The 15,164-nt window shown below is 37.2% G+C and overlaps 1 protein-coding gene across 4 annotated transcripts in view; it reads right to left on the bottom strand.

Annotated features, from left to right (window-relative positions):
- Window positions 1–12,486, bottom strand: part of csnk1a1 (casein kinase 1, alpha 1) — a 45,435-nt gene extending 32,949 nt beyond the window's left edge. For all 4 annotated transcript variants that reach the window (XM_062990655.1, XM_062990657.1, XM_062990658.1 and 1 more), the window contains exons 1-2: window positions 11,837–12,486; window positions 11,367–11,473 (exon numbers count right to left, since the gene is read on the bottom strand). In XM_062990655.1, coding sequence (XP_062846725.1) covers window positions 11,367–11,473; window positions 11,837–11,959 — 230 coding nt within the window. In that variant the 5' untranslated portion in view covers window positions 11,960–12,486. The remainder of the gene's footprint in view (window positions 1–11,366; window positions 11,474–11,836) is intronic.
- Between the last annotated feature and the right edge of the window lie 2,678 nt (window positions 12,487–15,164).

The raw sequence follows: 15,164 nt of genomic DNA, 5'->3' as shown, positions 1-15,164 counted from the left end.
CACATCAACAAGTAGCGAGCGATCAAAGTGTGCGCGCTGATGAAATAAATGAATCTGAGTGGATTTGGCAACACGAGCAGCATGGCTTGTTCTATAGTGAGTTGGAGGTTAATAAATATTTTGTTTTGTAGAGAACGATCAGGTCAGAAACACTGTAAAACTCGCGTGTGCTGATGTATTCTGATAGAAACTATATTGCGCTCCACCACCTGTTTACAACCTCCCCCCTGTGTTTCCCCTCGCTGTTTCACCCATTGATTGAGAGCCGAGTTTTGATCGCAGAGCGAACACCGAGTTCCTCCCGAATCCAGCACCGACCCGTCGCCGAGCGAAAATCAGTGCAAAAAGTTGTGTAGTGGTCATAACTTGAGCTTCTGCCATGCTAAACTGATGTGCAGGTCAGATCTCGTTGCATGAAAAAACACTGGCTGGTCACGCGAAATTAAAGGGGGCAACAGATTTCCGTGTGCACCGTAAAAAGGGGCGTATTTAAAAGATCGATCTCGCGTTTATATGAATCGATATCGGATCGTTCAAATAAAGATCGATTCGAATTGAAAAATCGATTTTATAAACCCACCCCTAATTTTGAATGCTTCCATCTTGGACTCAACTTCAGTTTTTTCAAATGGGAAGGTAGGTGTGAGACACATCAAAGTGATAAAAAGAAAATTTTACCAGAAGAATAATGGCCGACGATCAACTTTAAAGAAAAGAAAAACTATTAAACTAAAAAGATAGAGACCAAAACATACCACTTCTTTACTGTGAAACCCATTAAACAAAACTAGAGGAAATGAAACAGGCTATCAAAGATAACCAGAACCCTCTAGACTCAAGATAGATACATTTAAGATAAATAAAAAAAATGAAGATATAAAAACCTGATGAAATCCTGAATGAAATGATCAAGAAAGCAGCTCTAATTTTCAACTGGCCGTTTTAAAACTCTTTAATATGGTTAAGTGACAGTTCCTTCCCTGAAATCTGAAATCAAATTCTCATTTGACCAATCTACAGAAGTGGAGGTAAATTCAACCCTAACAATTACCGAGGTAACTGTGCAAACAGTAATCAGGAAAAGTTGTTCTGCAGTATAATTACCACACAACTGTTACAATTACTTAATAAACAGTGCCCTGAATAAAAGTCAAATTAGATTTTTACCAAATTACTGCACAGTTGATCACATTTACATCCTACACACCTTTATCAAAAAATATGTAACTCAAACCAATTCCAAAATATTTGCATGTTTTATTGACCTCTAAAAAGGCTTTTAACAAATGTCATTTTTAATAATGTCTAAAAAATACTATCAAACATATTGATATTTGCAATACACTGCCCAGCCCTACTTAAGTGTACAAAAACATCACAAATTCCAGCTGATTTTAATTTAATATAAACATACATAACATCCAGAGTAGGGATGTCCTGATCCGATCTCAAAGATCGGAATCGGGCCCGATCAAGGCATTTTTTAACTGATCGGTATCAGCTTTACTAAGCCCGATCCTAAGCCCGGTCGTTCATTTTACGTCAGTGGTCAAGCAGGTGTCGTAAACGGAGAGTCCAACAGCGAAGTGTAATGTCTGCAATGCAAGCATTTCATGAGGCGGTAGTAGCAGAGCTGCGTTCATTACTGTAGAATTGTACTATTTATATGGTGTGTGAGTCAAGGATCACACCGGTTTACAAAACAATACCTTTCAGGGCTCTAGACTAACTTTTTGCACTGGTTGCACTGGTGCACCTAACTTTTTTTCTTAGGTGCACCAGCACAAAAGTTAGGTGCACCCAAATTTTCAACCACATCGCATTTAAAAAAATTTTTTTATTTTTTTTATTGCTGTCCATATAGGCAATATTGACTTGTAAATAACTAACAATCTGGTAAATATAAAGTTCTTTATTTGAAGCACAAGTCTACAAGAAAGGGGGGGGCACGGTGGCTAAGTGGGTAGCAGTGTCATCTCACAGCAAGAAGGTCCTGGGTTCGATCCCCAGGTGGGGCGGTCCGGGTCCTTTCTGTGCGGAGTTTGCATGTTCTCCCCGTGTGTGTGGGTTTCCTCCGGATACTCCAGTTTCCTCCCACAGTCCAAAGACGTGCAAGTGAGGTGAATTGGAGATACAAAATTGTCCATGACTGTTTGAATTAAACTTGTGTGAAATGATGAACCTTGTGTAATGAATAACTATTGTTCTTGTGATGAATGTAACCAAAGTGTAAAAAACATGATGTTAAAATCTTAACAAACAAACAAGAAAGGGGAGCACCAATACCTGTCTGGGGGAGCGCGAGTGCCTGTCCAGGGGGCGTGGCATTATGAGATTTCAGTTTTTTACTTTTAAAACTAAAGCAATTCATTTTTCATCCACAGGAAACACATTTGATTAGTCTTGCTGACCACGCACAAACGCATGTTTAATGTTATCCAGATAAAAAATACGGCTAACTGTGAAGATAAATCGGTGACTAAACAATGAGTGCTGTTACAGTACGTGTGTGTGTCTTTAAGAGAGGTGTCGGAGATGCTCTGTTCACAGTGTCGCTATAAGTGAGTCATGAGTCGATTCATAAGATGCGAATCGTAAGTTTCTTTTCACAGTTATCTCTTTTACTGTCATAATGAATGTTGCGGTTTTAAATAAACACCAGTTACTGGAACATTGTGTGTGACTCGCTTGCCTCATAAAGCTTAGGCTTAATTACACTGAGTATTACCACAGAGCGGTAACCGAGTCAGACTCGTTCTGCCTGTGGAGCTAAAAGTTTAGTCAGTCAGAGCAGATGATCCTGAACTAACCAACTTAGTAATTTATGAAGTTTTGCCTCTGCTTGGCTCTGTAACGTTTTCTGCACTCATCTACACCAAAATCAAGAACCGCTTACGATTTACTATAATTTACTATATTACTATACTATTTAATAGTATAGTAATATAGTGAACACATGATATAATAGTATTATTATAATATTTTGGCTTGTCGAGAGCTTTCGCAATGTTTTTTGTGTGATTGGTGACGTGGGGGGGATGGCGAGTTTGCGCGTGCGGGTGTGTGTATGTGTGTGTGCGTGTGCAAGTCCGCGGTTGGCACACGGAGCTGGGCGCATGTCCAAAATGGTTGAAAACCCCTGGTTTAGACCACGATATGGGCATAATGTGTGAGATGTCAGAGTCGCGGACACTTTTTTCCCTCGAACGGCTGATCGCACCGGTGCAACCTCGCACTTGTCGCACCATTGAGAAATTAGGTCACACATGCAACCAAATTGGTCGCACTCTAGAGCCCTGCCTTTTAATCCCAGTATGAAAGGAGCATAACATACAGCACGAGTTACAAGACTGAACAACATCTCAGTATCAAGCACTTAGATTGGCTTAGTTACAACATGTCTACAAGTACGGTGGCTCATAGGGCTGTCGCGGTGAAAGAATTTCCCCTTGCGATATTCAGACTGTCTCAATATCGCGGTATGCGGTGATATCGCAATTTTTTTGTTTTTGAAAATTACTTAATTTATCTGGATTTTAGAGCTATATAAACAAGCTTTATTGTTAGGCTATGATTCGGTATATTATTGCTTTATAATGACGAAGATGAGACAGCTTTAAGACCAATGAAATGCGTGTTTAATGTTAAATACAGAACACAGCAGGGATGCGCGTCTTTTCTCTATTCAAAAAAGGTTTAAATTTAGCTTCTAGCCTAGGCTAGATATACAGTGTGAAACGAAAAAAAAGTGTTTAGGCTAAATATTTTAAATGCACATCTAATCAAAATATGGTAAAAAAAAATTGAATAAAGTCTGTAAGAGTTTAAACCTGCGTTATCATGCGCGCTAGAAGAACCAACATGTTCACCTGATGTGGTTTGAGAGAGGATCTGAGTGGGGTAGCGATGTTCCCCTCGGCACTAAAACTCTCTGATGGTGCTCGTAACACTAATACACACGTGTACTGTACTTACATGCGACTTTACACAGCAGAGGAAATCTAGCCTGGTTATCGCGCCACTATTAACCATCTATTTAGTAGGTGTAATTATCATAACAATATATACTACATTTTAAGTTATTATTCGTTTCAATACATTTTTATTCATCGAAAAAATACATTTAAATCATTCCAGCAAGAGAATATTTGCAGGCTGCAATGCCATATTAACCGTCATTAAGTGTTTTAGTACGCCGAGGCTGTTTAAATGTAGTCTAAATTACAAGTATTTTATTGAGTGTGAACTCAATTTGATCATTAATAAACTTGCCTATAATTCATGTTGCGATTATTTACATTTAAAAACACAAAGCCTGACACTCAGCAGCAACGGATGGAAACAGTTGTTGGGAAAATGTCGCTCTTAGCTCATTTTCATTATGATTTTATTTTACATTTATTACGCCCGAATGTAAGAGTATAAAACAAGATGGACCCTGCACCAATAAAAAATAAAAAAATAAAAAAGAGAAGGAAGAAAGAAAAAAACGTGAATATCGCGGTGATGCGGTTGCTTGGCATGCCCTGCGGTTGGCTGGTCTATACCGCGATATTTCAAAATTGCGGTTAGCGCGACAGCCCTAGTGGCTCATAACAAACAAACCAGATATCATTTAACCAAACGATCTACCAATTTGATACGGCACCTAAAAAATAAACACAGAACGAATACAGCGAGTTTATTATTATGTGATGAGAAGAGGAACCGGCTGTCCACCAACACGGCAGAGATGCTCATTTTCCTCAAAAAGAACCTTCACTTTATTTTGAGTGTTCTAGTTTTACTTCTACAATGCTGTACTAAGTTTGTTTACTTTTATTTTGTAAAAATAAAAGAACATTAAGCAATAGCTTGGATGCAGGCAATTTTTTTCCTACAGCACTGCAGAGCTATTTAGTTGTTAAACATATACATTGGATTAATTTGAATAACTGTAATGTACTTGAAGTGTGCACTGTGTGAACAGTATTATCCAGTTCTTATCTAGACAATATCTAGAAAATACAAGTATCGGTTTGAGACTTGGTATCGGATCGGGATCAAAATTAATGATCGGGATCGGGAACAGAAAAACGTGATCAGGTCATCCCTAATACAGAGCAATCAAATTCTGGAAACATCTAACAGAGAGCGACCCACAATCTTATCATTATAAAGCTCTGCAAAACCAAGAGAAAAACAACGACACCAGTCCCCTCATCCAACTGGCCCTGAGTCACTGCAATGACACATTACTAACACGATAAAGACTCAGGAAAAGAAGAAATCTGAAAACCCAAATAGAATTAATTATTTTACACAGTATGGGAAACTAAAACCAAAGTCCATAGTAAAATGCAATGTTATTTGGTCCTAAACAGACACTACAGTGTGGACGATTATCTAAGCAGAGTCCGATTGGAAATTGAGGAACTTCTGGACAAAGTACAGATTGACTGTGCACAACCTGGCCATGAAGAAAGGGCAACACACGGTCCAAGCTGCCACAAGAGAAAAAAATTGTGCCAGTACTGCAGAGAACAGAGCTGCACTTCCTCACATAAATGCTATAAATACCACCATGTTCAGACCAAATTCTTCCCCAAATTTCACACAATCCCCAACTTTTACTTCCTCTCACTCCCAGAGAAACTGCCCCACCTACTGGGAAAGCACAAAGAAAGCTGCACACTAGCAGCAAGACACACTTGCCACACGATAGAATACATTGGGTGATCGTTATACATGGAGACATACAACAAAATGTTATTACTACTACCTACATATAGTTTTTTTACTGATTTGCACTGTTATTGTTATTAACTTTCAGTTTTTAACCATTTTATTTCAAACATTCTTTAATCAGTTTTTTAAACCTGTAACAGATTTGGAAATATGAATGTCTATATTTGTTATCATGGAATTAAATTGAAATGATATACAGCTGCGAGTTGATTGCATTTTAAGCCGATTTGTATTCAATTCTGACATTAATTCAGCATTTCATTTTTTAAAATGCAAACCTATATGTACTGTTTTTCCCGGTATGAGATCGAGCAATATTAGAACAATAGAATGCATCTTTTACTTTTCATTTTGACACATATTCTGCAATGATGTGCGTGTATTGCATTTCACATTCCACTGTTTTGATTGCATTTCAATTTGGCATTTCAAGTCCTCTCCATACAAGTAAAGGCTAAATAGTTCTAAATTCATGAGCTAATACACTAATGGATTTGGACCATATATGAAATCCATTCTGCGTTTTACTGTAAAACAATCATTAAGAAGAGTTCTTTGTTAGCAATTGTAGTGAGCTAAAACAGAACTATGCCAATTCATACAACTTAAATAAGCCTCTTAAACAGTTTGCTTTAAACATATTGAAAAATGCTAATTTATTATTTTAGAAAGAAGGCCCCCCTCAGTCAGTCATGCTTGTATGTCCCAACTCCTGTATATAATGCACAGAAATCATTTATTTACTTAAAACCCTTTTTCAGTTTTATTCCAGAAGCCTACCAGAGTCTCTTCTTCCTGGTGGATTTAATCAGCTTTTGCTACCCACAGAGAGTGAAAAACTCTGAAGGGGTGGGGAAATTACCTCAGGTCTTCACCAACATCAACAGAGCAGATTCAAGTTTGCAAGCCAGGCTGTTTAGAACATCAGCCGAATAACTACATCTGAACTGAAGGGGGAGGGGATGCAGCACAGCTGCATATGTGCAGAAATACACACACACCAGCACACACACCAGTTCTGCTTGGCATATCATGGGCTTTTACATGCCTAGCCAGCAGCAGAAAATTTCAGCTCATGTGGACACTGCACGTTTTACCATGAACATGAACCACAGACTAGCACGGCAAGCTAGCATGTCAGGCCAAAATCACATTGCATTGGCTTGTGCCAGCACACCCAGTGTATGGCATACTATGGGAAAGAGAGGAAAAGGTAGACAAAAAAGGTTTATGAATCTCTTTTCCAAAGATGAGGAATTTGTATTGCTTCCCCTACTCAAACGCTTAACTCCCAAAATACAACAGAGCTCACAAAAAGCACAAGTAAGGTATCATCCTGTCCATTTCTGTTGACCTGCAAGCGTGCTGCAGTGATAGATATCAGGGCCCACTGCAGTAACAGAGGCTGCAAAATCTTACTATCAACAGATAAGGCTGCCAAAGGCAAAATAGGCGACAAGACAGCTTCTACCCATTTTCTGTACTTTTAGACAATGTAGCTCTAACATTGAAGGGCAGGCCTATTACTGTCAAAACATATAGGGAAGGCCTAACCATCTTTTCCAGGTCAAGCTCACCCCCTCCCTTGAAAGATATGTCTACTAAGGAAACTTTTATGGCAGCACACCTGCATCCCATACTGCCAACCAAAGAATATTATCTTACTTTGCCACCTGCCTTGAGGGTCGAGCACCACACAGACCTGCCACTTTGAGTCTCGGTTTTTACCGCTCATTGCTGCATTTAAAATTCAACCTGACTGAACTTTGACCCTGTTTGCTGCTGATCTTTTCAAATTGTTTATAGGACATGAACAGAAGCAAAGCCCTGAAATGGCAATTTGGAACTGCAGCACTGTGAGAAAAATTCTGCATGTGGACTAGTAAACTGGACTTACAGTTTTCAGTGTTTTTGCCGTGTACCACATAAAAGGCTTAAACGCTGCTGTAAGCAGCAATTGTGTGGCCAGTCTCGATGTTATCAAAGCACAAAACGCTTAAAATGTAAAAAACTGCCTTAAGCAAGGAATAACAATGGACATGGTGCATGCCTAAAAAGTGGTAAAAGCAGCTGTTACTAGATGGCTGGGAGTGCAAACACAAGAGCAGAATAAACGTCCAATGGAGTTGCCATTTGCATCACTTGCATATAAACTGTCTGGAAATGCAAGTGGTTCAACCAACATTAAGGCATTTCCAATTATGTTTTAAAGAGCCAGCATATCACCTGACACCACCACTACATCCGCATATCTCAACTGAGCTTTAATCCATTCTCTTGCACACACTGGCAGACAAACTGAGCCTGTGGATTAGTGTCCACTTTCTTTCCCTAAATGTTAGAAAAACTTGTCATTAAGAGGCAAATCCCTTCACAAGGAATAAAAATTCAATGCAAATGTGAACATCAGAACGTTACATAAGGGCACTAGTATATGCGTTCACAGCCAAAGAAAAAGTATGGTGTCATCTGTTCTTGTTGCCATTGCCATAATACTCATGTATGCATTTCTCCCAAATGTGTTGATTCCCCAACTCTAGCCAGAGTGAGAAAAAAGGTCTGTCAGTAATGTTGATACAATAGCCAGAAAAATATTGGCTAATAGAAATTAAGCAGCTCATTTACATAGCACCTTGTCATTTCCCACTGTACAGTGACCTACTGACTGATATTTACCATCCTAGTCAGGAGTAAGTAAAGGGGTAAAGGTGGACCACCTCTATATGTAATTAAAAACATCCAGAATACTAGTCTAATAAGCAAGATCCCTTTATGGATACATGTGTCTGTTTAACTTTTAAAATATCCTTGGCAGCTATTGCATTGTGTCAGAATTTAAGGACAACTGTGTGATAGCACCCCTTTGCATCACTTTATAAAAACTGTCAGGCACTGCCAATTTCTAAACCAATTGTTCAGCGATACAGGGGGACATTTCAGAATAACTTTTTAATTTGTAGATCAGGTAGATCTTAAAAATTTACCATTTAAAAGACCTATTATTACACTGAAACTACACTTGTCAGTGTCACTAGCTAAGTTGTCAGACATTTTGTAAATTGCAATAAAAAGAAAAAAAACTTTTGTTTTTTTCTCTTGGATTTTTAACAGAGAAAAGTAGAAAGAAAAGATTTCCAATGTTTTACTGATCAATTTAATAGTATTCTGTAAACATAAACACATTTAAAATTTGATGCCTACAACAGACAGCCATGTTTAGCACTGTGTTCCATAAGATAACTTAAGATAACTTATAAACAACATAAGCTAAAATATTTAAATTGCTAAGATGAAACATTTTTACACATTTTAAGCTTTCAAATGGTACCTTATTTACCAAGGGTTGACGATGTAAAACTTAGATATTAATTATTGTTAATTTCTGTGCCTGAATACTGGCAGTGGCCTGCCATTGTACTTTGTTAAGTTTACATTATATCCTCTCGTATCATATCACCACTTCTCAAAAGCATATCGAGATATGAGTTTTTTTACAGCTGTGATTCGATTCCAAGAAATAATTATTTTAAAAAGAGAGAGTAATTTTTGACTTGCTTCATCTAAACACTAAAGGTTTATATGCCCCAACTCCTGGACCCACTCCTTTACTGAACCAAAAGCACAGGTAAAGTATGCTTTAATATGCACAAAACCACATAAATAAGCCAATGGGATTGGAGCTATGAAACACAACTGGAACTTTTCAGTAACATTGCCAGAGGCTGGTGTCTGACTATGCATCATGTCTGTAGCAGGTTAGCAATAGGGTGCTCAACTAAGTACTAAAGACATAATTTAGCAATATGTGTATTATGTAAACTTCATCAATAATTATAAAAATACAACAAATCCTGCAGTCCCACATTTGTCTACTACAGCTTAAAGTTGTCCATTTAAAGATCAAAATAAGTTTTTACTTATGGCCAGTTGGTGTTTTTCAACGATAAATTATACCACTTCAAATTATATTGTGTGTTTACTCAGGTTTCTTTGTTTTGGATCAAATTTTAAGAATCTTAAATCAATACATTTTTCAAAAAAAAAACAAAAAAAAAATCAGGAACAAGGCATATACTTTTTCATTCCCTATGTGCGTTTGTTTATATGAGCCAACACGGAGCTAGAATGGGAGTTCAAATTGCCAATTTTAAGCTTTACTCACCCACTGCGCAGATGCACTTCTTGAAAGAAGACTGAAGTTCTAAGCTGAACTGAAATCTATCACAAACTGCACTATTACACATTAAATTCAAATGCTGAAGCTGTAGTGATTCAGTATAAGTGAAGGATAAATTCTGATAAATGTGTTTACGAAAATTATGTGAACATTTTGTCATACTATAAAGGTAGAACTATGCTTCGTATCGTTTCATCGTATAATAACTACACTACTATTGTCAGGAAAGCTACTAACAGCAGCTCTGTTCTTTGATTAGCATGTTTAGTTAGAACTTGTAATAGACTTGTAATAGACTACCAACTGTGTCAAATCTACAATCATAATGAACCAGCTCTGCTATTGGTTGTTCTTGTACTGTTTTAAATTTCTGACACATTTACCAAGTTACACAGTTTTTATTTAACAGATATGAAACATGGCAGTGTACCGTTAAAGGACACTAAGCCTGTTTGAATAACCATCAAACTAATGACTTGTTACTAGTCAAAATAAATTGACATCTCTACTTATCAATTATTCAAGAAATTGTAATGTCATGTAAGGTTATCTTCAGCTCAATAATGCTGCTGGTTTTTTCTTGGAAATAGCTTAGGGAGTAAATAACTACTTATTACTTTTCTAACGCTCCAACAATATTTTCCCAAAGAGTTTCCCATTAAATATGTCTAACAGCAAATTACTGTTTTATCAGAGAACATATGGTTGACAACCAATAACTTACATAATGTATATGTTTAATACAATTATCAAATTATTATTGAAAAGTTATTGCATCATACCAAACCATACATACATCCAGGTGACAGTTGTCAATGTGCTTTTATAGTGTATGTCTACATACATACATACATATACACACACACACACACACACACACACACACACACACACACACACATACATATATATATATATATATATATACACACACATTTTTTTAAGGCTCAACTGATATGTTTGTTGTACTTGTTGCTCTTGTCAGGTCAATATCGACATTTAACAATGAAGTACACCAAATCTTTAGTAAACTGTCTATCGTAATTCTTTAAATAATATTCATTTTACTGTGACTGTGCCTTTTCAACTTGACATCCAAAAACCAAAGAACCTATACATCTGCAAAAAATCATCTTTGGCTATTTGTATTTTCCAAACTCAAATAAAAACCAGCGAGTAAAATAAAAGTGTTTTAGCAATAAGTAAGATTCAATAACAAACTCGCTTTTAAAACCCAGCAGGTATTTCTAAATGTACATATATAGGATAAATGTCAATTACTGAATTCACTTCCACTAGATACGAAACTTGTTTTGTGCGTTACTCAGCCGCCATTTTCTAACCGAGAGGGAAGACATGTTGAACAAACACAACAAAAGGAGCGGCCATTTGCAACTCGAAGCGTTGCTAGTAGTAGCTCGTCATACAAATCTTGTCATTTCAAATAATGTACATTTCTCACCTGATGTGTGGAATTCCTACTCCGCCCTGAAGAATTTTATACAGCTTGCTTTCATACAGAAGCTGAGGGTGTCTTGCTTTCTGTGATTCCAGTTTCACAGCGACTTCCTAAATACAAAGTACACAACAGCGCAATTAATCCCTTACTTATCTAATATTTTAACATTCACGTTTATCATTTAGTACAATAGTGACCAAAATTTAGAGTTTAAATTAACTACCGAACTATCGAAATATCTGCAGTTGAACACTAACTGACACGCTTAAAATAAAGTGAATCCGTATAGGAAATTCAGAGTTTTGTAAAACACGAGAAGCTAAATGAACGTAATCAACATGAAAGTTTTCTTTAGTATAAGTCAAAATGATACGACTGTGCTCCATATTTATACGAACTTATTAATAGACACGTTTGTTTGGCTAGTTGTGTAATGTTTAATCATATTAAACAAAAGATTCCTTAAAACTTACCTCTCCATTCGTGATGTTAATGGCCAAGTATATATCACCAAAAGATCCGGATCCAATTTTCCGGACAAGCTTGTATTTCCCACCGACTATAAACTCGGCTTTCGAACCACTGCTACTAGCCATGTTCTTTGTGTCGCCTATAAACTCTTAATTGATATTAAAAGAGTTATAATCGAATATGTGAGTCTTAACAAAACTACGAGCACCTAAAACGTTAAATTAGGTCTCCGATTCCGTTAAGACTGCTATCTAGTTAGCGATCAAATGTTTTGGCTACCTGTGGTCCTTGGCAACTGAAAATATGATAGCCGTTGTGTGTGCTTACTAGCATTTACATAAAAAAACAGTTTTCCTGTAAAGCCGATAACCTTACTCGTCCTATTTTAAGAGCCTAACTAGCACACCACCAACTAGCTAGCTAGCTAGCTAGCCATTTGTAGAGGAAGGACAAAATACTCCTAAGGCCCTATGTTCGACGCTTACCCAAACCCACCACACACTGAGACGCGATTTTATACTTTCATTTAAGTTACTCCCAATAACCTAACCATACACAAACGAATCCTCCTTAAAAGCTGAAATGTTAAACAAATAAAATGACTCGCTACTTTTTTTTCCAAAGCGCAACCACCTCACTCCGCCATCTTGTTCATCCGTTTGACTCGAGGTGAGCAAATAAGCTCGCTTCTGAAAGAATGATAGCTTACTGCTGCAGGCAGGGGAGCGGTTGTGTGATGTCACGGAAATAAGCACGCTGAATGCAGGGAACGCGCATTAGACGTGTTTTGTAGGCCAGGCCTTATAACCATGTATTTCGTGAGGGACTGGTATTATTTAAATACAAGAAAAGGTGAGTAGTTTGGTCCTGCAGGAAATGTATGCAGCGTCCACCTTAAATACCATTATCAGTGTGATTACAGTGTAAGTTTAAGTAGAAGAAGTTCAGTCTTTTCCCAAAGTCTAGTGTAAACCACACTCAATATCTGTTTTCTAATTATGACTGCACAACTGTGAACCCTATTAAAAGCTATGTGCTTCAGTAGTCGCAAAGAAGTGTCAAATTGTGGTTTACAAAAGTTCTCTGAATTAAGATGTTTCAAAGTGAAAACAGTATAAAGAATAAAAAATTTTTACAAGACCTTGTCTTGCTAGCACAATTTTTAAAACTCTTTGTGTTTCTTTTTGTACTGCATTTCTTTTCAGTGAAGCTTCTTTTATGGTGGCACATGAAGCACTTTGTATTTGCTTAATTTGAATGGGGTCAGGAGTAGTTTGCAAAACCATTGTCACTTAACACAGTCCACTGCTACATCAAGAAATAAAATCTGAAACTATTATGCCAGGAGAAAACTATACATTAGTTTACACAGAAATGCCACTGAGTCCTATAGGCCAAGCTCATCTCTCATGAACCAAAAGGGGAAATGTCTGCTATCAGGGCAACCATTAATGTATGCCATCAGGGCAACCATTATGTCATTAAGACAATGCCAGGCCTCGTTCTGCACGTGCTACAGCAGCATGGCTTAATAGACAACTGAGTGCAGGTGCTTGACAGGCCTGTCAGCTGTCCAGATCAGTCTCCTATTAAAATCTATCGTCACATTATTAAGAGGAGACTCAGATAACAGCAACTGAGTCTTATTGAAGCAAGAATGTGGAAGAATTTCATTTGCAAAACTGCATCAGCATAGTATTCTTAGTTCCAAAATAATTGTTTTAAAAGTGTAATTAAGAGAAAGGGTTAATCCAGTAGTAGACATGCCTCTGTCCCAAGTTTTTGTAAGTGTGTATGAAGCAAATTCTTAATTTGTTTAAATTTACAAAATACATTTACATTGGGCATTGAAGGTATTGGGGCGGTCCGGGTGCTTTCTGTGTGGAGTTTGCATGTCTTCCCCGTGTTTGCGTGGGTTTCCTCCGGGAGCTCCGGTTTCCTTCCACAGTCCAAAGACATGCAAGTGAGGTGAACTGGATATACTAAATTGTCCAGGACAGTGTTCAATATAAACTGAAGAAACTTGTGTAATGAGTGACTACCGTTCCTGTCATGAATGTAACCAAAGTGTAAAACATGACGTTAAAATCCCAATAAACAAACAAACATTGAAAATGTTGGAATTTTTTCTTTTTAATTTTGACAGTAAAATAAAATTTAAACTAAATTAACAAACCACAGATTATAGTTTTACTGCATTTTACAAAATGTTCTAACTTTTCCAGAAATAGGGTTTGTAATTAAAATGACATGAAAATGTAATTAGTCCTCTTAGACTCAGAAAACTTAATGCCTTTTATTTCTAAAAACGATTAAAAGGTGGACTTGTAAGACTACACCACTTGTTTTTATTTAGTGTATTTACAGGTCTATGCTTGAGCTTAGAGAGTTCAGCAGTATTTCTGATATTGATATTTGGCTTACGCTTTGCCACAATTATGGGACCCAATTCACTTCTTTATCCAGTCTTTTTTGCAGTCTCCTTTTGCTAAGAAAACTAATTAAAGATTCAAGTTTACTGTCATATGCATGTCAGTTGCATTAAACAATTAAATTGTAACTCTGCATTTCTTCTGTTTCAGTTAGAATAAAAAATTAAATATATAAAAGATCAAAAAAGTAAATATAAAACATTAACAACAGAGATTAAAAAATAAACGTCTTATTTGTAAGGTAACATTAGTTCTTGTGTTAAAGTTAAAGTGCAAAAAAATTTAAATGGTCATGCAAAAAAAACAGTCATGCAAATAACATTCCAGATTTAACAGTAAGAGCATTGTGTGTGTGTGTGTGTGTGTGTGTGTGTGTGTGTGTGTGTGTGTCATATATCACAGCTCTTGTGTCAGTGGTGGCAGTTCATAAGTCTGATGGCCTGTGCATTAAACTGTTCCTGAGTCTGGTGGTCCTTGATTTCTCCCTGATGGAAGGAGTGTAAAGAGACATGTTGTGGATGGGTTGTGTTTTTTATAATGTTGTGTGCTCTTCTGATTACCCTAGTGTGATAAATATTCTCCGCACATGGGAAGGCTATTCCTGTGATTGTTCTGGCAGCCTTCATTACTCTTTGGAGGGCCACCCAGTCCTGTGCACAGCAGTTTCCAAACCAGATTGTAAAGCCATTTGTAAGAATGCTCTCAATGGTGCCCTTAAGAATAAGAATAAGAATTTAAACTGGAATCTTCAGCTTTCTCAGGAAGAACAAACAATGGTGTGACTTATTTACTAGTTGTGAGGTGTGACCAGGTGAGATCCTTGCTGATGATGTTAGTGACGAGGAATTTAAAGATGTTTATCCTCCCCACCTCTGCCCCCTATGTGTAGTGGTGTGTG

The sequence above is a fragment of the Trichomycterus rosablanca genome, unplaced genomic scaffold (genome assembly GCF_030014385.1).
Source record: "Trichomycterus rosablanca isolate fTriRos1 unplaced genomic scaffold, fTriRos1.hap1 scaffold_48, whole genome shotgun sequence".
In the NCBI taxonomy this organism is placed as follows: domain Eukaryota; kingdom Metazoa; phylum Chordata; class Actinopteri; order Siluriformes; family Trichomycteridae; genus Trichomycterus; species Trichomycterus rosablanca.
This window is presented reverse-complemented; position numbering and strand designations above follow the sequence as displayed.